Source organism: Myiozetetes cayanensis, unplaced genomic scaffold (genome assembly GCF_022539395.1).
Source record: "Myiozetetes cayanensis isolate MyiCay16 unplaced genomic scaffold, myiCay2020 scf4, whole genome shotgun sequence".
NCBI classification, from domain to species: Eukaryota; Metazoa; Chordata; class Aves; order Passeriformes; family Tyrannidae; genus Myiozetetes; species Myiozetetes cayanensis.
The window spans coordinates 20,620,282-20,642,988 of NW_026087631.1; the positions used below are offsets into that span (position 1 = coordinate 20,620,282).

General features: G+C 37.1%; 1 protein-coding gene across 1 annotated transcript; it reads right to left on the reverse strand.

Moving 5' to 3' along the window:
• Window positions 1–16: 16 nt before the first annotated feature.
• Window positions 17–21,039, reverse strand: CARNMT1 (carnosine N-methyltransferase 1). The gene is made up of 8 exons (XM_050329322.1): window positions 20,741–21,039; window positions 17,873–18,068; window positions 16,734–16,897; window positions 9,564–9,704; window positions 5,217–5,395; window positions 4,109–4,222; window positions 3,089–3,192; window positions 17–2,840 (listed from the first exon to the last, which is right to left on the reverse strand). The coding sequence occupies exons 1-8, from the start codon at window positions 21,037–21,039 to the stop codon at window positions 2,739–2,741; spliced, it is 1,299 nt and encodes a 432-aa protein (XP_050185279.1). The 3' UTR covers window positions 17–2,738.
• Between the last annotated feature and the right edge of the window lie 1,668 nt (window positions 21,040–22,707).

A 22,707-nucleotide genomic window follows, 5' to 3' on the forward strand; every position in this document is an offset into this window, starting at 1 on the left:
TCGAACACGAGCGGGATCGAGCCATGCCGCAAGCTTTAATAGCCAAAAAAAGCCCAGGTCCATTACACACATTGTAAAATACTGGGAAGTGGACGCAGAGATGTGAAACTTCCCATCCTTATCTTTGCAACCGATTCCAGAACGTAACACATAAAAACCAAACAAAAACCCCAGGCCATTTTACATTTGTCAAACTCTATATAAAAAAGCTTTACACTTAAGATTATGCAGCATTTTGTTTTACATCTGTCACCGTGTACAGTTTAATAATGACCAAACATAAACAGTCTCATCTGATGAACACCTTGAGCATTCTCCCCCGCATATACAACTCAATAAAACAGTGATCACATTCTATAATACACAACGATCCCCATAGCAGTACAGTGGTGAATTCTAGGAAATCATAAATAGGTAGGTAAAAAAACTACTAAAACAGCTCATTCACAAGATTATTTTACTTCCAACTCTTAATGTCACTGTTGAGATTTAAAATAATATTGTGCGGGGAAAACAGCATTTTCGAGATCAGAAATAAAAGCACACCACCATATTATACCTGATATAAGCAAATAAAAACATTTTCAGAAAACACATAAAAATGGCACCTGTGACAACATGGGGTGGCAAGGAACAAAACTACCAGAACAAAGGATAATGACACTCAACCAGAAAGAGTCCCATTGCCTATTTGTGAAAAGCAGGAACACCACATTCCAAGTTACAGATGGGATAGGAGGCAGAAACTGGGTAACATTCCAGACAGATATACTACTCAGCAACAGCACAACTGACATTCACTTAAGCTATGTCCGATTACAAGGAGCTTGAAAATTAGGTAAAATGCTAATCATATTCTAATAGGAAAAAACCAGATTTGAAGCAAAGAATCACAAATTCCCTCAAAAATTAAAATAAATGGTATAATACAGAAATTAAAGAAAGTGGCTTTTTTATTTTTAGATGTGCAAGGGTTTTTATTTTTAATTTTATGTTGATATACCAGTGTTTCTCCTTTAAACACTTCTCTCTTGGAGCAGGGTAGACCTTTGACACCTCATTTATGGAACTGAATCATAGTGGTGCACTTTCAGAAAGAAGAGTCCAAATAAGATTAGTTTAAGCCATGGTGTACTTTAAAACTGCTGTTGACCAGAAACCTCTATTTCAATAAGAATTCTGAGCTGAAAGTGGCAAAGTACTGAAACATATACAGGCGCACGCTTTCCTCTGCAGTGTTGAAACCAAAAAAAAAAAGGTGGTGTTTTTCATCCTTGCAGATTTTCAATTTAGGAATAAAGGCACAAATTTCTGGCCTTAATTGGAAAAATCAAAAAGCCAGTAACAAATCTATTAAACGCAGGTGATTAGGACACCACCATGAAAGACAGGACTAAAAATAATGGAAATAAACAAGATATTGACCAGTGTCATTAAGGCCAAATATGATAAAAACTTGAGCCCTCAATGGTTTTATATTTTAAAGATGATTTTGAAAATGTGTGAAAACGATACTTAAGGTAATCAATATATTAAGAAAACAAAATACTTAACATGACAACTCCACCCAGAACAGTGATTATTAATTAATGTTGTTTTCATGTACGTAACTTCCAACTGACAGGAGATTCAGCATCTTGTCATAATATCATGACTTGTAAATTAAATATTCACCTAAGCCACATCGGCTAGGAAAAAAACACATTAGTATAAGGAAGGAACCAAGAAGTCACAAGGATAAAGTGTCTGAAGTTACAAGGAAATTGCCTACCAATTGGCCTGCATATCCTGACTCATGCAGAGGTGATTAGGTTATAGGACACATTTACATGTAATTTCACTGCCCTGACAGGTGTTTTTATGTTGTACTACCTACACATGGCATGGATAATTCAGCTATGTTTATCAACTTTGGAAATTTTGGCTTAAGCAGTCAGAAGATGACTCAAAATCAATGTATTGTAAGACGGCAAATCATCTAACACATTTCAGTTTCAACAAAATGCTCAATCAAAATTGGTAGTATTCCTCAACTGAGGTTATCATACTGCTTTTCTCTGTGACACTCTGCTTTTTCTTCATTCAGTATTCTTTCACATAGTATTTCAAATTGCCCACAGGCTCTATGTTTTAATTAAACTGTTAACAGTGGTACAAAGATTAGCATTTATACAATAATCTACTTCATTTCAGCTCCACAAAAAATGCTCTACCACTTCTGATCGCTATTTTATCTGCCAAGAATAATTTTACCACTTTCCAACCATTTCAGACTTCATAATTTAAGTATACATTTAAAAATACTTCTCTAAACATAAAACAGCTACTACAGTAAGCACCTCCATGCATTCCTACGTCAGATAATAGAAAAAAATCACTATAAATCTATGAAAAATCAAGCAGCATATGCAGAGAATTAGCCTACTTATGGTGAACATTTCATTTTGTTCTCAAGAAAAACATTTTTGCTGTTATTTTTAATGCACTCCAAAGCACAATGACAGTGTATGTGAACATTATATCCTCCACTTTCACAAGTATATTACAAATATGCATGGCATAGTGTATGTCTGAATAGCAATAAAGATATTAAGAAAATAGACACTATCTATATCCTCTTAGGAATAAGAAGGCACCACTATTTGAGGTTGTGTTCATACATCACCCAGACCATTTTACCCTCATTACTAGCTTTCAAGCCAACTTTTTTTTTTCTCATTAACCTATTCAGACCACTGCTATTCTGGTTTTCTCACCACAAACAACACGCATTCATAGTAGTATTTCATCATGGAGAGTTCATTCACAGTGTAAGTTGACAGTACAGATTCTTTCTCCACCTGAAAACAAAGCAGCAGTTTTCAAGACAGCTTCTCTACAGGAACGATACAAGAAATTGCTATATTAGACTACAATGCCCATCTGTACACCTCTCAAAAATGAGAAAAGCAGATAATTTGTAACACATGTAATACTCCTAGATGTTATTAATAAATGCCATTATGTTGAACTCAATTTATGGTGGTTTATTCAAAGTTTGCCTGGTTTATACCAATACTACTCATTGCAAATTACAGCATCTTCTTACCTCTATATGGAATCCATATTGTAGGATAACATTTTTTATATCCTCATAGCTTAACTCTATAGAAAGTTCATTTCCCAAGTTTTCAAAATGGTAAAGGAGAGGACCTAGAGTACAAAGATAAAATAGGAATGGCTATCAAAAAGACAAAAAATGTTTTAAAAATCAAGAGCACATACTGAAAGTGCAACAAATGCTTATATCCAGACTCACATATTTAAAAATGTGAAAGGTTCCCTGCCCATAGCAGGGGGGTTGAAACTAGATGATCTTTGAAGTCCCTTCCAAGCTAAATCACTCTATGATTCTGTAAATATTGACAAAAGAATGTATTTCTATTACTCAAATATGATTTTTATCATGAACTTCAGAATCAATGCAAAACTAAAACAGATTACTTCAGTTGCTTATTCAACAGTTTGTCACATTCCCCACCAGACTGTGTTTTCTGTATCTTAAAATTTCTTCAGTCCAGCATCACCTCCCTCTCTAAAGCTCAGGAGCTCTGCCTGCACTCTATGACTGGCCAGGACAGGGATAGTGACTGACTGATATTCCTTCACCACAGAAGACTCTTTGGTTTTGATCCAAGGCATACATAAATCTCATTGCCAAAACATCTGTTTTGAAGCACAGTACAAATAGAGATTAAAATAATAAAAGCAAGAATGTATTGACATCCATTGACGTACGTAAGTTTCACTTTCTCAAAAATTAGCAAAAAAGAATACAAAACACTACAGTTGTCAAATAACAAATGTTTGATGCACAAATGCAAAATCTGCCACTGGGAAGACTTACTTGCCTATTTAAAAATCACATGGTGTTGACTTGATAGTAACTAGCAATTTGATTGTAACATCTGGACATATTTTGAACGTTTCTGAGATAATTTCTAAGCCCTGTATTTTTCTAGGTGTACAGTTTTCTGCACAGATACACTCATCCACACACACTTTTCAAGTATTAGATGCCTGTTGTTTGATCAAAAATAAGTCAAAAAGAGAGGTTGGTCACACTTGCCTACATTTATCCATATTCCTCCAGGCTTTAGGATTTTCCAAATAGTATCAATGTAATCAATAACATTATGTGCTGTATCTATGAAAAAGCATGTTGCTACACAGTCCCATGTATCTGCATAAAAAGAGCAAAGTATACAGAGATTAGGTTGAATGCTTTTACCCCCGTGAAAGTTCATCATTTAACCCTGGCATTTGTTCACACACTCAGAATTATCTTCAACTAGCAACAGCTGAAGGCTCCTAACTTTGTTTATATGTAAATAAAATATTTTGGTTTATATTAAAAATTGTTATGTTTGGGTTCATTTGACCTGTATATATGTGTGTATAAGTACATACACACTCTAAAATATTACATATAGTTATTATGCATACACTTCATAAAATTGTTCATACATGACATATATACTGTAAAATGTGAATGTTGTAACATTTTATATAAATGAAGGCCCAAGTATGCTATTACTCACCTGTCCTATGAACTTCATATGACAGCTGTTAAATATATAACTGCAAAAATACCCAGTGATTTTAGGCCTCCCTAGATAGTATTTAGAACAATACAAGTCTACATTCACAAATCACTTAGCTTTAAAACATTTTATTCAGTATCTGAATATCTCCCCAGCTGTTTTTTACTAGTCAATTTAACAAGCAGGAACTTTCAAAGTCTACCTTTTAATGCATGAGTGTCCCTGTTTTTCTCTAAACATGTATTCTTGAAATTGCAAAAGTTTTAAGTTCTGTAATTAAAATAAAAAAAATGTAATAGTAAAGACAATCTTCAGAAAATTAAATAACTGTAAAGAAGGGTCCTGCAAGACCTGTTAGACAAGGAGGTGTTTGTATTCTTTTTGTAACTAAGAAGAAAAGCTGATTTGGAATAAGAAACAGACCTATTGATTTGTGCATTATTATACAGCAGGAGAAATATTCTGAATAAGAAAACCTCGCTAAAGTTAGTAGCAAGTTTTACTACAGTTTTACTATAGTTTTCCTTAGTGCTTGTAGATACAGTTCCATTCTCTCTCTAATCATTAACTATCCCAATTACTCCGAAGATACATGAAGATACATGGCTAGCCTAGAAGCTTGCATTTACTCACTGCACTCAGAATAAATTTCCTGAAAATCCCCTGCTGTCATAGAGAAGTTTGAACCAGAAGGAAGACTGTGAGGATCGACATCTGGGAAATAAATTGGCCGTATCTGATCGGCAGATCTTCTGTTATTGCTAAATTGATGAATCCAGGGATAAAGCTTACATGAGTTAATTTCAGAGCATCTGCAAAATATGAAAATTGGCAAAATTCAGTTTCAACTAATTGCTTATCTCTTAGAAATATAGGAGTCAAAGTTCTTGTAAAAGCTACATGTTTGCTAAAGGATTTAATCTAGTTCACAACACTTCAGACTGTCCATCATTATGAACTGATAAAAAAATTAATTTTACTCGGACACACAAATTATTATCACAAAATAATTGCCCAGTTTTAGAATTTTCTTTTTCAACTTTTTTATCATTTTCTCCAACTCCTTTCTCTGCTGAAAAGAAAATACATAAGTTTATTTTGTAAGATTAATGAAATTTATAATTTACTATATTCTATAAAGCTAAAATTTTCTGGATGATATATCTTTCTATTAAAAAAAAAGGAGTAACATTAGTTACATTATTTTATTGGAAATGTTTGTTTTCATTCCTGACTTTTCAGTCTTTTCCAAACCATAATCATAGGTTTTAAAACAGCAAAATAAAAGCATTTTTCAGATGCTAATGGAAAGGATGCTTTAAAATTTAAAAAAAAAATAAATAAATGCCATTTTGCAAAGCACACTAGAAGTCATTTTCAGTTTGTAACATCTGGATCACTGCAATTACACTAAGTAAATGTCTTTGTAGAATAAAATTTGTGGGCAGACATGACTAACTACATCAACTCTTCTTTTAAAAAGTGATAAAATACAGCATTTAAGTATAATAAGATTTTCCCATGGTCTTGTAAAATCAGTCTGTAACTAAAAAATGAAAACATTTTCTTTCAGAGACAACAGAGATATCTGTCCTATAAAACACATATCACCAAATGCTCCATAAACTGCAAGTAATCTACTGGGTTATAGAAAGTGCCTTCTTTTGGCTGGTGGTTAGAACACATCTGTGATAGTCTTTGAAATAACATTTTTTACTTTCTTCATGTCATATTTATATTTCTTTTTATCAATTAAAAAATAAGACAAAACCAACTTTTATTTGAGCAGCAGTATACTGAAACAGTTACAAAGGAAATTGCTAATTTAATAGAAAAGACCAACCCCTTTTCAAATAAAAGCTTGAAAACCTCCATTTCCAGATTCAGCAATTAGTACTTCAAAACTAAGTACTCCGGTCCTTTGCAATTCCATCATTTCAAAAAAACGTGTAATATATGTTATATTATAAAAACTCTAACATATTCATTTGTGACACACTTCTTTATTTTCCAAAGGGGCAGGGCATTTATTGTTCAGTTCTGGAAAAAACTGACAGGTCAAATCTCACTTCTGACCACTGGGTTATAGATCAAGTGTAATTTAGCTGTTTTCATCCTAAGGCATTCATGGACATGCAACAAACAAGCCTTCTCCAAATGTCAAGATTTATCTAAAATTAATTTCTTTCCAGAAAGTACAGATTAACCAATTACTAGCATGAATTCTACTGGTGTTAATTAAACCATTTTTAAACTAACTCTGTTTTGACTTATGTACAAAGTGATTTTATATTACTTTAATGGAACTTCCTCAAATTGAGTGAGACCAAGGCTATTGACCCTGTGCTCTAAATCTACAGTTGTGGAAAACAACAAGTCAGCAACCAGCTGATCCTGTCTCATCTACACAGACACCACTCTAGTGTTGTTTCCCCTCCTGTCAGATGTCACAGGGAAGTAAAGTGTCCTGTGCTTTAGGCTGCCCAGCAGAGGCAGGAGAACAGATTATGCTTTTCAGTTTTAACTCTTCCAAAACTTTAAGAAATGAACCGCCAGTGATCACCTCTGACATCTGTCATTATATCCAGAACTCATGTAAACACTAGAAAAACACACCACATAAAAACCTTATGTGTACAAGGAAAAGTAGAATTTCCCGTTAAAGAACTAAAGCAGCTTTGGAGCCATTGTAGTGTAAGTACTCCGCAATCACTTTATTCTCAAATTAGTGCTTCCTGAACAGAATAACACATTCTAAATAATTTCAAATACTTACCATGACCACAGTTATGCCTTGACACACACTCTATATATCATACCATGCAACTCTATCCACTGTAACAGAAGTTCACCATTTAAGAAAATCAGGTGGTTTTTTTTTTAATATGTGAAAATCAGCAGATAACACTCTGTGTACAGAAATATTAAGTCACTGCACATCTCGGAACCTACTGTAGCAATTAGCTTGACACTCAAAACAGTAATTTGTCCTCCTAAAAATGAACCACAGTCAGAGAAAGAAGGTACATCCAAACTGTTAAGTACATGTTAGCAAAATCCTCATGCTTTCATCAACTGAAAGAAGGAATAAGTTAAATTGAAAATATAGTTAAAAACTAAGTCGCTAAATCCTTGTTTCTTACCACTCTTCCTTTACTATTATTTTCAGCTCATATTGATGATTTCTGTTTCTTCCAGTTTCAGGAAATCAAAGATGTCCATTTCAGAAGGCTAACTGCGAACAGCCACTTAACTAACATACAGAGCAGACTAAACTGAAAGATTCTCCAAGTCCAAGACCTTCATAAAAGACACACCAAGCACCCAGTTAGATCAGGGCAGAAAGGAAAATGCTTGGACTTCAGCTGAATTGACTGCAGTTCAGTCAGGCTAGCAGTATTCTCTTCCATGTTAACAAGGAAATGTGACTGATAATTTGCCCAGAAAAGATGAACATTACAGCAATTACACAATACTCAACTTTGCTGTCTAAAATCACATACTGTTAGCAAGTTTAATGCATATACACCTCTTTGCTAAATATCCTACATAAACAGGAAACACTACATGAGCACGAGATGCTAAGAATGATTACCACCATTAGCTAAGCATGAATCTTCAGGACAGTTCCACATATAGGCCAAAGAGTCACTATTTAAGGAAGCCTGCCATCAGAGGTAGGTAGGGGTGAAGTAAACCTCTGTGACAGTTATCATTGCTACCAAAGATGGGAAATGAATACTTTTATGCTGCTTTGAATAATTTCAAAAGTTTCAAAGTGCAAGAGGAATGTGGCTTCCTTTCAGTAGCTGCAAGGCATCAGTCAGATCAACTGTAATATACAATTCCACCACCAGATGATTCATTTGAGAATAATGTAGGAAAAAAGGACAAATAAACCTCCAGTAAATACCTATTTTCAACACATTGACTACTACTGTTACACACAGACATGCAGAAGCCGTCATAAACATTGTTTTCATATAACATTATATATTATATAATATACATTATATATATATTAATATAATGTCATAAACAGTGTTTTCCCCTTGTTGTTTTTGAAGGGTAAGCTGTAAGAGATGTAAGATCATCATGGTGCGCTGTGGAAAATCAGTCTGCAAACAGGTCTCCAGAACATTATGTTAATACAGAATACAAACCAATAGTTTAGGTGTTTTCAGTAAAGGTATACGCTTAAGAGACTGATGAATGAACTGGCAAATTCTGTCTCTCTAAACTTGGCACCACCTCCACCAAAAAAAACCGAAACATCCCCCAGACCCCTTTCATACTTGCCCACCCATAGTCTTCCCACTTTCTGAAAAGAACAGTTGCATGTGCTATCTTCTTTCCTAACAACTTCATTCTGAAACCAGTAATTTCCAATGCAAGTGGCAGAATACCAAACACAAAAATGCCATTTGAAATTAAACATGTAATGTGAAATTTACTACATTCCAATCGATTACCTCAGCATAACTGAGGAACTGTTAAATCTTATTTTAGCCACTCAAGCTCAGCATGCTTCAGTGGTTGTTTTTCATGTCAAAATAGTGCCTAAAATCTCAGTATGGAATGTAATACTTTCTTTTAGCAGCTTTCCTCTGTTAATCACCACCACTACATACCATGAACATATTTATGAGTCCATATTTGACACCAGTAAGGGAGGTGTGCATTTTACAGAACCATGTGAAATGAATCACAAAAGCTAATCAAAATTTTGCAGAAAATCTGCAGAGATTTTATATCTCATAATTAAAACCTATGCTTCCTGTCATTTTAATGACTCGGATACAATCCCTCCTTCCCCATTTATCCCTATGACTTTTTTTTCAGTAAAACAGTGTAAAAAGTGGTTATGTGTGTCCTGTATTAGGACTTACAAATTTTGTGAGATTTACATATTCAGACTTTTCTCATTCATGACTTTGCCTCTCTAGGTTTTAATCAGCAAGTAAAATGTAAGCTATATACCTGTTGAGTACAAAGTTAGAAGAAAAGAGCATAAAGAGGCTCCATTCATTTCCTTGGCAAGCATAACCGAGCATAGCTATTTCCCACGCCAATCTACCTAGCCCAGCACCAGGTACCAGGATATTAACTTTGGAGAAATCCCTGCAACAGAACAAAAATAATAGTTAAGTCTTTATCTGATACCTCTTAACACAACTTAGAGGTCCAGTCAAACATTTTTCTGCCATTTACATAGATATTATACTTCCTGTATGACTTTGCTTTTAAATGGAAACTGAGCCAGTTCTGATCAGATTGGTTAATTGTACAGTCAAAGCAAACAGAAACTACTTGAAAGAACATATACAACTCATTCAGAATACAGAGCATAATTAGTAAACAATATTTTTCTTTAAAACTTTTACAGTTATCAAGCCAAAAATCTCTTAAGTGAAGAAAGAACATTATCATATAAAACCATATGTTTTTCTGAGTCCCACTGATAATCAGTACGTATTCTAGATACACTTTTGTTACTTTGCATGAAAATTATATTTTGACATGAGAAATGAGAAACATAAACCCTCCATAATCTGATGAGCAATTCAGAATGTAAAAATCTTGGTCACCATCTCAGCAACTGTAAGTTTCCCTGACGTATCTAAGCGACATATTTCCTAAATCGGCTCTCTAACCCCTTACCCCTAACAAGGCATCAAGTTGAAGACAACCAGAAGACATCCAGCAGAGTGTTTACTGAAATTCCTAGAAAAATCTCTCCCATCTTCCAAGTGCAGCAATTAACAAATAGGAGGAGGACTAAGAATCTTAAAATTTGCTCCTCTTTGAGGCAGAAAAGGCAACAGACTTTCTGTAACCAAAAGACTTCCTCCACTCATACAACAAAACCCACTCCCATGCCAAACTGAAAAGATACTTAATCTAAAAAGAAGTATTTTTCAGTTTCCATCCAGGAACAAGACTTCATGATTTCATATACCAAAAAATAAAGTATGAGCACTCAGACTACTCTCTGTTTTGCATGTCACTTTCAAAGACAAAACATGTCTATCAATTTATATGCAACTAAATGAAGGAGGAGGCCACAATCAGCAGATCCAAGCACTGAGAGCAAAATGCAAAGCCTTTGACAACTTAAAAATTCTGCATGCCAAAAAGGGTTCAAAAGAGCATGTTGAACAAGCACAAAGATGACTGAAGGAGTTATGTAAATTATGAAAAGCTGTACATTTCTGAACACTATAGCCCAAAATCAACAAAAAGTATTATTCTTTTCTAAAGGGCACACAATGTAACAAAGCAGTTTTAACAGTGTCTTTTGGGTTTTGACCTAATCACATAATTAGTGATGACACCTCTGAAAGGGAAAAATCATTCCTGACTTTCATTTCATTCCCATTACATGTGCAGGCTCTTCTTCTGATTAAAAAGGAGTAGGAAATCAAGACTTCGTTATTACTTAAGAGCACTCCTGTGAAGCAATGGTTATCACTACCTCTATTCTACAAGGGAAGACAGAAGACAGTCCTACTGAAAAAAAAAAGAAAAACAAAAGATTAATTCATGAGAAAACTACATGCTCAAAACAAGACTTTGGAAAACACGGAACTAGAAGAAGGAAGAAGAAAATGTGCTTTCCAGAAGAAGCCAGAAAAGCCTCAGTTGTAAAGGTTTTCCTGTTCATAGTGATACACCATAATTCTAAACGTATTTCTAACCTCATCTATTTCTTCATTTCCTTACAATTTCACTTTATTCATGGAATATTTAGACTAGCTCTACACAGATTTTTAGCACACCCATGTGGACACTTCTACAATGAATGGGTTGAAAAGCCTTAAGCCACTTTTATGATACATTGATTAGAAAAAAACACTTTTCTTAAAACAACCTAATAATGCAGGTGTATTCATATTTTGAAATCTGCACCTTTATGCATCCTAAAACAAGAGAAATACTTTAGCAGTTAAGTGAATTGATTTTGAATTGCTTCTAATTGTCTTGTATCTTTTCATTCACAATATAAAGGTTTTGTATTTCTAAACTAGTTTTCCCAATTCTTTCTTAGTGAATAGTTTTCTATTGTATTTTTATGTGCAGTCTTAACTAAACTTTCATTTGTACTTTTATTAAGGGATTCAAGCCTGTCTGGAAATTTGTTAGCAATTTAATTTCTACCTATACTCTTTATGCCAGACACTGGCCCTGGCCGTCAACTTCATTTCAGCCTACAGAGCACAGCTAATAAAATACAATATAGCCAAATCTCAGTTTGGTCACCACTAACATTGAACTAGCCTTCCAAAACAGTCCAAGAGCATTTTTTAAAATTTATAGTCGGAGAAATTAGGTATGTGGCAAACTGACTGCATAGCAAGAAGTGACTGTTGATAATGTCCTGTTTTCAGAAAAAAAAGGTCAAATACCTATTTCTTTTCAAGACATTTAAAAAATTGTTTGTGACAAATTGTTAGTGAATTAAAAAAAAATTAAGGTATGAAAGCAGTGGTACAGAAGCACCCCAGTGCACTATGCTACGCTGAATTTTGAATCATGATAATAGCTAAAAATCTTTAATTGCACAGAAACTGCTTTTTTAATAGCCACAGTCCTTCAACAGGTCAGAAAAAAACATGCTTTCCTTTGGTGGATATGTGATTGCAGCAGTAGCTAAGACAATTACCAAAAAAAAAAAAAAAAATCAAAACCTGCAATAATATAATAACCCAAAGTTCTCCATAGTGAAAACTAGCCTTGAACCAGTCAGCAGCAGCAGGATTTCTATGACACATCTAGCAGCAGTTAGGAACACAAATGGGTATCCAAAAAGTACCCACTAAAAAATAATTGTGGTCCAGTAGGGAAGAAACATTAGCCTATTAACTTGGCAGGTATGGGGAGACAAGACTGGCCAAAGGGCAGGGAAAGCAGGGAAGAGGGATGCATGGTTCTGCTTGGCTCAACCACTGAAACTGCAGAAGTCTCTCAAAAAAGATATTGGAGAAATATCAGAAACAATCAAAATCTGTCATGCCATTTTTGTACTGCATTTTGCAGTGTGATATATTTTCAGCTTTAAAAAGTCTAAGGATATTAAGGAAGATTTTAACTTTTTAGAGGTGTGCATTTTTTTAACAGGAAACATTAAACATGATTAAAACAGAGGCTTATTTCATGCCTATTTTGCTGTAACCAAAAATAATGGTGATAAAGTGGTAGACATGCTCAGCAAAAGAAAAACTAGTGTGTCTGATGAAACACAAAACTCATTTTCACTGCAGTTCAATTTATGTAATGAAAAGAAGTGATAAATACACATCCCATACAGAGATGGGCTTATGATCAACAGAAATATCAAAACAAACCACACTCTGGGAATCCTTTCCTGGTGTTTACAATGTCTGTATATTTAGATCCAATTCTCAGCACAGGGTTTTCGTTATTTTACTTCAGTCATATTTTCAGAGACTTTTTAAAGACAAACACTAAATAGTACAATAATTTGAAGACCAGTTCTTCTCAACCTTAGCAGCTGAGTTTTACATACTTTCATGTAAAGATCTGCAAAGCACTCAGTGGACTGCAGTAACACTAACAATACAGTTTGCTCTTAAGTCCAATGTTTAAAGAAAAGTTTAAGCTAAGTATGAAAATCTCCAAGGACAGCTGTATTTTATATAAAGTTAAATAAAATTCAAATAAAGCAGAAATTTCAACTCTGTGACTGAGCACATTCAAGAAGTATAACCAAGCTCAGGACCAATAACCTGCTTTTCATATAGAAAAGAAACTGAGTTCTGGTGATCTCTTTTGGGCTGTTCTGCCAGCACCTTGGAAAATGCAATTGATTGCTGGACAGTATAACAAAGATAAATTTCAAATTATAGCTGAGTCCAGAGACCACATTAATGAGAAGCAAACAATGGAAAAAATGTCTAAGTATACTGTTCTTGGCCATGGAATGATAATTAACAAAAAGGTTAACTATTTCGTAGATTTCTTTTGGAAAAGAAGCTGATGACATTTATATCCTTTCACTTTAACAGGAAGAGTAGCAATAGTAGAAGTGATAGGAAACAAAGATGGCAGAAAAAAGGGGAATCGGAAAAAATGTATCAGTATGCTTATTTAATTATGCTTCCCTGCAAAAATGCTTTAACAAACACATTTCATCAAGAAATACAAATGTATCTATGTTTTACTATTTCCTCCTTCAGAAAGCAGTGATCACAGCTCATTCAGATTGAAGAAATACAAGAAATCTAAATACTACAGAGCACCTGTGAGCTGAAACACAATTAAATCCCAAAATGAATAATACAGGAAATCTCTGAGTTCTTCAGGAAGACCTAATCTCATGGGGCTCCACTTAAAAATGCTTGGTTGATTCTACTAACAGATTCTGCTAAGAAGAAAGAAGGAATTATTTCTGAGGAGGAATAAGAGGCAGGAACAGCTCTGGCCATGTATTTTATTTTTAGATGACAGTCTTATCAGAAGACTAGACTGAAACACAGGATAACTAGCACTTCCTCAGACTGTTGTAATTTACAGCTACTTTCAACCGTTGCTTGTATTTCTTCTACTTCCCAGAAGAGCAAGCATATACAGTACTTCACTCCTTTTCCTGTTCTTTACATACCAACTGAGCCCATACAGGTCAGTCTTCCAAAGAAGAGCATACTACAACATGTGCATGCACAGAATTAAATATACTTTAATAGTTTCAAAAATCTGAACTCCTTTTTCACACAATTCCAATGCATGGACTCAATAATGTTATCAAATTATGTTTACTAGAAACTGCATGTACCATTCCACTGCACATTACAAATTTGATGTGTAATACAATTCCTTTTACAAAGTAAAAGGTGACTTCCATTGACAGTTTTAAATTTAAAATATTTATTTCTTTATAATTTTTAATGCAAAATACACCTAGAAAAAGTTGTTTTCATCACCCAGTGTCATCAATGCACTTTTTCTATAGCACTTTCATTTCATCATCTCAGGAGACTTCAGCACAAAAGAGAACTCTAAAGAAATGCAAAGCTGAACTCTGAGGTTCACCTACAAGCTGTTTTCACACACTGGTGTCCACAGTTAATCCTCTTCCACTATAAACAACAGACAGAATAACTCACTATGGTTAGTTCGGGCCCTATCCATCCTTTCAAACTGAAAAACCCGCTATGCTCCAAAATCATAAAATCAGAGTATACGCTAAGTTGGAAAAGACCCGTCAGGATCATCAAGACCAACTCCTGGCCCTGCACAGGACACCCCAAGAATCCCACCATGTGCCTGAGAATATTGTCAAAACACTTCTTGAACTCAGACAGGCTTGGTGCTGTGACCACTTCCCTGGGCAGCCTGTTCCAGTGCTCAGCCATCCTTTGGGTGAATAACTTTTTCCTGATACCCAACCTAAACCTTCCGTGACTCAGTTTCATGCCATTTCCTCAAGTCCTGTCACTGGGGACAAGAGTGAAGTTTGTATAAAATTGTATACCAGACAGACTAGCTAGCATGCCCTGCCAAGCACTGCCAGTTGAGCCTGATAGTACATGATTCTGCTTCTTGCCTCAAAGAGGTAAGTACACCTAAGTAGAAGAGTGCCTTTGGTCACTAGGAAAAAAAATGAGCTAGACAGTAGCCAAGAATATGTGAAGAGAGAAAAGGTTTTGCACAAGTGCTACAACAGGTCTATAGTGATAATGAGTATTAAACTTTTAAATATGTATTTATTTAACACATATTTTATAAATTTAAAAAAAAACACCACTTGGTTTAACAAACTCAAGCTTGTAGTAGAGATGTCTGATCTATACAGTGATGTATTGAGATTTTGGCAGAGACAAAATAAACTCAAATGGTATTTCAAAGCCACCATAATAGGGACACATGCTCTGTCACATTAGTTCTGTTTGACCACCACCAGAACTCCTGGTAAAGAAGAACAAAACTACCAACTTCAGATTCACCCAATCTGTTACCACATGCTGCTTCCTAATATATACTAGAGGTTTTGAAATAGAGTTCATTGATGACAAATGTAAAAGTGAAGATTTTTCAGCCTCAGTCATGGATCTTTTAAGATCTGACATAAGCTATCTCTCTCACAACCAAAATCCATCAAAGGCTAGCATACAAGAGAAAAAGGTGAACTGCTACCTAACTATGAGTTTTCCTACAGACCCACACATCAGAGATGCACCAAGTAACCTGCAGTATTTAACTCACTTTTATCTTATGTAGGGCACTATTAGCACTAAAAGCATTGCAAAGTTCACTTTCAGATAAAACATTTTCTATCTTAAGTCAGTCCAAAGCAAAATACAAATCAACCACATCCACTCTGTGTTCTGCCATCACAAAGAGTCTTCACTAATGAAACTAAAAGATGGCTAGTAGGAGAAATTTTCCAAATTTTTACTAGTGCATTATTAACATTTACTGAGAGAGAAAAAAAAACACAGTAATACCCACCTATATCAAATCTAAGTTGTGGCTTGTTACATTTGTGAATAGAAAGTTCTCATATATTCTAAATTTAAGACTGTTAAGTTCTACCTAAAATGTACTTACCTGCATCAACAACTATTTAACAGGGTTAACAAGCCAATACAGTTATAAAGTTACCCTCATACATACAGTAAAGTTTTTTTAAGAATTGTCTTGTAACACCTGTTTGAAACCAAGGCTAGAATTTACTATTTTCAGAGTAAATTCTTATTGCAACTGTACTAGAGGTTAAGAGTATTCCTTCCTTCCATGATGATACTTCCTGCTGTCACAAGGGTTCTCGCTTTTATCTGTAGCACACACCCTTTGATAATCTGCTAACTGACTGCTAACAACTGAGTTAACTTCACACACTCTTGAAGTCTTTTACTTGAAAGGTTACATATATTCTGTTACACCAAGCTGCAGAACAACAACAAAACACTATTCCTGATTTACCTGGTATTACTTTGTGAAGTTTATTAATATGGTCTTTTTCAACACCTTGTATTAAAAATAAAAACTTTCTTGATTAAAAAATAAATTCCACTGTGTTCATAAAAATTCCTATATTTTGAAAACAAGATTTTCTTTACTCCACAAAAACTTTGTTAGATTTGTGCAACAGTGTATCTCCACATAAATATAAGTTTAAGACACTATTACCATCTGTCTTTTGGAAAGTTCTTTACAATTTCACTAATGATTGGCTGGTAGCAGGAATCTCTCTCAGACTTTCCCTCTTCACTCCAGTCTCTCACAAATTGTTTCAATGTGGACTTTAATTTATCCATGTCAAATGTTGAAGCTGGTGTAATCTTCCCGCTTCCCTGATTAACGTATGGAAAAAAAACAAGTTAGTGGAAAATGTACAAAGTCTTTTAAATCTTGGGGGAAAAAAAAAATAAATTATAAACAGAAAAATGCCATGATGTAACAGCTGTTAGGAGTTTTAGCTGACAAAACTACAATACTTGCCTTTCATTCCTGGGACCAGAGGTCAAATACACCTTAATATCCTAAAAAAATCTGAGTTTGCTGTCTCCATTTGGAATCCAAGAGACCAGTTTCCACATCAGAAAAAAAAAACACGGTATGGCATAGCAAAGCAAATTGGTAGTCCTCACTCAAGAAAGGACCAGGACCAAGCTAGTGCAGAAGCTGAACTGGTTACCCTGAGAAGAGGATCCCTTTAGGTACTGGTATAGCAACACTAAAAAGCTTTAGAGTTGCCCATTACTGAGTCTTGTCTGCCGATACCAAAAAGGACTTCAGTTTCCATCTCTGTCAGTCTTTTAAGTCTGAGAGCCATTTTACTTGACAGAGGCACCACACTAAAAAATCAGGTCAAGTAAAAAAGTGCTTACCAATAAAAACATTAAAAATACTTGGCCTTTGTAAAATTGCAACCAATTCACAATGCCGTAACGTATAATAACCTACAGTAAGACAGACAATATCATTTCTGTTCTACACAGTTAATGGAAAAAAACCAACTTTAAAATGTAAGCAGAGCAAAGGTAGAACTCCACAGTGAAAAATACCTTTTTACAAACATTTGCCAGATTCACAGTTAGTTTTCCTAAGTGTAACTAAAAGAACTAACAAGAAAGAGCTTTAGTAAGCATCAGCTTAGCAAAACATGAAAGAGTGAGAAAAGTGTAAGCAAGCAAGAAACACAAAATGAGAAAATAAAGGCAAAAGGAAAGAAAGTTGGAGGCCTAGAGGTGTGAAAAACAAATGTAGAAAATCCCAAAGCATACAGACTTTAGTTTTGTATCAAGAAAAAGTCCATTTTCACATACGTCTTCTCCATATTCTTTATTTTCAAACATGTGAACGCAGTCATTCACAATGGTCTGTAGTATCTCTTGATTATGATCAATGCACTTCCGAATCTTGTCAAGGTGAGGAAGAAATTGCGGAAGAAGACTCTGTTGGTTAGCTGGCAGAGACTTAAACTGCCTCTCTGTTCTGTTCACTCGTTCATGCATATTCGTTCTAAAAAGCAAAAGTTTTATATATTTAGAACCAATACACACATTACATGTAAATAATTCACCGTAAGCTATTCCAATGACAATTATTCACTTTGTTATACACAGAAAGTGACCCGACTTTGTAATTCTTTACAAGAGAACAAGTTTTCAAGAATTTTTTTAGGCAAAAATTTTAAGCTCTAGTTCTACATTATCACTCTTTTTAACATGTTAAAAATCCTTAATAGGACTTAGTTTCATCATTAGTCACTCATTTCCAGAGCAGATAATCACTACCTTAATCCATGGATCTACAAAATTTAACAAACAACCAACTCCAAGATTGTTTCACAAATCCAAATTAAATTGAATGAATAGCTGGATACAGTGGTAAACTTTGGTTACAGAAATAACAAGATGAAGTGGGAATTGGGATCTTCAAAATCAGCTGCTTCTGAAAGAACTGCAGAAGTCATAGCTGGACCATACCAGAGTTCTGGCAACCACACTAAGATACTAAACTACCTCCTTTTAACAGCACATTCCCTTAAGTATGAGTACTGTGAATTTGATCATGGAACAGATGCAAGCTAAAAATACCTCTTCCACGTCTCCAAGATAAAAGTTTCACAAACACGGTGAATCTTCCAAAATTCTGCTAGAGTTTTCTAGATTTGACTTCTGTCTAAACTGACAGAAGCCTAGTTGCTGAGCACAGTCATAAAGCCAGGCTAAGAGACACTGCCCCTTTTGTCCACCAAATCATTTAGGCTGGACAAGCCATACTGCAGTTTCCCAAACTCTTGTGTCAGCATAAAGCCATATAAAGTTGAAAACTAGCAATCAGTGAGAGTAAGGTGCAACTGCAGCAATTTTAGTTGCAACCTCAGTCTTGAAATTTGACCAGTTAGTATCTCATTCACATGTTACTTAGAAGGGCTTTCTCACTACAACAGCTATAGTGGTTTAAAATTACATTAAGAAACAACAGAAAAATAAACTGATTCTCTACACAGAGCATATCAGCTTAGCTTAACATCATCTTCTTGAATGCTTCATCAGAAAAAAAAAATCTTTGAACCTAATTCTCTACCCTTTCATGTTAATTGCAACCATCTAGCAAAATTAATAATTCACTCAAATCAGAACTACAAATAATGAAGTTAAGTCTGTTTCTCTCAAGACGACAAGAACAAGATCTGGGCTCATCTGAAAGTGTGTTATTGCCTTATTCATACAGATATTTCCAATTAATAAACATCTGTATGTAATCAAAGATTCCAATTATTTTAAACTACTGAGATACGTAATTTCACCTACATTCGGAGTTATTTCTTTGAGACGGAGGTAATTTAATTGAACTTCTGTATTGGAAATTTAGGTTTCATCTTTTTCTTATGTATTTACTGAAACAAGCATTCAAAAGCAATCCAGAGCCACAGTTCAGCATGAGGTTGAGAATGATGTCCTCAGCTTGTGAGGCCTGAGAACAAAATTACATAATAATAATAATAATAATGGCCAGTCTTCGCGAGCGAAGATCCGGGGAAGGTCTTTACACCTTCCAGCCTGCGCATTGGATTTTTTAGGTGAGACACAGTGTGCGCGGAACTGAGCCCACCCTTTAATCCTAAGGTTCATCTGCCGGGGCCAAGCGAGCTTGGACGGTGGCAGCGAGGTCCTTAGGACGTAGATGGATTGACTTTACAGGGCTAACGAGCTCCATCTACCCGGGGAGTCTAATTTTTTGTGTTAATAGCCATTAGTATCAGATATTTTTAACTAAGTCTTTGATACGTCCAAAATGAATTAGAGAATTCACTTTGGAAGAAACACTAAAGTATCATCTAGACCAACCTCCCGCTCAACCACTAATCCCAGAAAACAAATAATACCCAAGACAGGAAAACCTCAGACAGAGGAATTACATAAATATCACCCACTCTTATCAAGGACTTCACTATCGTGTAAAAATTACTCTTGTGACAAAAAGGGTTCAAAACCTACTAATAAGTCACATGATGGGGCTTGGTCAACTGAAGTACAGAGATATACAGTGTTGCTACATTCCAAATCTGCTTCTCAAACCTAAAAACAGGAATCATTTTACAAAAATAGTGAAGATTACTGGACTTTTTCAGCCATTCTCCACCACCGTGCTATTTAAGTAATTTGTTTCCTCTTCTATTCAATGGATGCAATTATAAAGTTAGATTTATTTAATTTATATGGGGTTGTAAGCCCTCTTCTAACTCAACAGATGTTATTAAAAATGGTACCCATTAGCCCTTATCTCTTGTGCAAATTAAAACGTCTTTCAAAAGTTTCCGCAATAACTGAAACACCACTTGCATTTCTTTGCCAGCACGAACAATTGTCGTTCTGAAGGCTTTACAGTATCTTAGAGTATTTTATCCCCTAAGAGATCTTTCACACCCCTTCAGGTTTCGTGCTTTCTTTAATGCTTCCGAACTGACAGGTACCAAAGCGACTTAGAGCGTATCCGGAGAGGTAAGCGGCGCAGGAGCCCTCCCCGCCTGGGCTGCCGTGCCCGACCGCGGCACGGAGCGGGGCAGGAGCGCGGAGCGCACGGGGAGCGCCGTGCCCGGGAGCTGCGGCACCGCCCCGACCCGCGGGGCCGCCCAGGAGCCGGGGCCGCCCGCCGGCACGGCGCAGGGGGTCAGCTCTCGTTACCCGTAGTATCGGAAGGCGTTGATGATCCTCCGGAAATGCTCCCGTTCCAGACGTTCCTCCTCCTCCTCCCTGGCCGCCAGCGCCCTCGGCTCCAGCGGCCGCCGCCTCCGCCGCTCGTCCCCGAGCGGGGCCGCCTGCTCCCCGTCGGGCTCGGCGCTGTCTCCCGGCCAGGGCCGCGGCTCCCGGTGCCGGTCGCGGCCGCCCCGCAGGGCCCTGCGCATCGCCTTGGCGGGCGGCTCCCCCCGGGCCCGGAGCGGCGCCGACCGCGCTTTCCGGCACGCGGCGCACGTGGCCGACATCCCCTGCGCGCGACCGCGACCGCGACCGCCGCGCACGCGCCCCAACCCCCTTGCGGCGCGCGCCGGCCGCTCGGCGCAGGCAGCAATATCGCGAGAAGAGGGGCGGGGGGGGCGGGGCGTGCCCCGGGAGGAGCTCCCGGCCCGGCGCTCGCTGTGGGCGGCAGAGCGGGCCGGGCGGCCCTGCCCTCACCTCACCGGCCGTGTGAGGAACCGCCCGGCGGGGCTGCCCCAAGGCGGCAGGGACGCCAAAGCACTCTCTCTCGTGCCCGACGCGGAGGCGCCCCTCGGAGTCCTCCCTTACTTAGATAAGTCCCGTTGCAGCAGTCAAAGCCCAGCTCTCCGCCTGGTGCCTGCAGCAGGCTGTGGTAAGGCACGCATCCAGCCCCGCCGAGCAGGCAGCTGTGCTGAGACGAGGCAGTACTTTGGAATAACCTCCGCGCCAGACTAAAGCCGGATTATGTTTCCTAGAAGGAAACGCAAGGACCAGCTGTGGGGAGGGAAGAGTGAGGAGGCACGTTTAACTGCCTTGCATGAGTCGCTAGGTACTAAATTTCTGCCCACAACACACCTTGGCCCTGAGGACACGTAAACCCATCCCCCTTCCACCTGACAAAACTTGTTTCACTGGATGCAGACATCCTGTATCCTGCAGCAAGTCACTATATGCCTTTCCAAACTGCTTTGAGAAGAGGTGGCTGATCCCCAGGGCCTCATTTGTAAGGGCCCATCCCCAGTTTGAGATGCTGAAGAGCATGCCCTACCTCACCCTCTGTAGAAATAGGAGAATCAGCCTCCTAACAGAAATACTCTCACTTTACTTTCAATGTTTTCCAGTATTCCTTACCCTAACACTACTCCTACTCTCTTGCAACTCCATTAACTGATGGGACACTGGATATCACTGGACACTGTGTTCAGTGGCAGTGCCAGAGAGAAAGCACAGACATCATATTTAGTTTGATGGACAAAGGAGTTGTTCCCAAGAGCACATTACTGGTTTTGTACATTAGGAAGCACCTTGTATGTGATAAAACCAACATCTAAATCAATGATACACAGGCTAAACAGAAATTCAGCTTTTCAACTTTGAAGGTTAAGGCAGGATCAATAACTCTGCAAGATAAAACGTTTGTACCTGCTACCTGCTGTTTTTGACTAGTACATTGTCATGTTCTCTCTGTTATTTTGATATGAGGAAATCACCTAAATATCAAACTAGTCACGTACTGGCATTTCTGCACTTCTTATATATAAGCCATTTGCCTTCTATAGACCACCACCACTTCTATTGCTGCAGTGTTTCTGAACATATGCAAGACACTTAGCAAAGCTTGCTTTCAGCTGTGACAGCCTGAAATTGCTGCCAGCAGGAAGTGACATGAAGAACCACAGGCTTCTGACATGCAGCTCTCCCCAGCCACAGCTTCACGGATAGCACAGCCCTGCTAATCAAACTGCATTTGCCAAGGGCAAACTAGAGTTTTCCTGTCAGGGGCTGCACTACGGTTAAAGCAAAAGCATTTTGCCAACATGCCAATGTTGCAGGGAAGTTCTCTAAGCTTTTGTAACAGCACCTGAAATATTTTTATCCCCAAATAGACTTAGAAGTTCATTCTCACTTCAGTGCCTGATAAATATATGGAGAGGTATTGAAAAACACATGAAAGC

Bases quoted from the DNA above. Each gene is read 5' to 3' on its own strand.
- CARNMT1 (XM_050329322.1), bottom strand. From the start codon at position 21,039: ATGTCGGCCACGTGCGCCGCGTGCCGGAAAGCGCGGTCGGCGCCGCTC. The intron at 5,396-9,563 runs GTATATAGCTTA...CATATTTTGCAG, and splicing joins TCTAACTTTGTACTCAACAG to ATGCTCTGAAATTAACTCAT. The intron at 4,223-5,216 runs GTGAGTAAATGC...CTTTTTATGCAG, and splicing joins GGAAATTTATTCTGAGTGCA to ATACATGGGACTGTGTAGCA.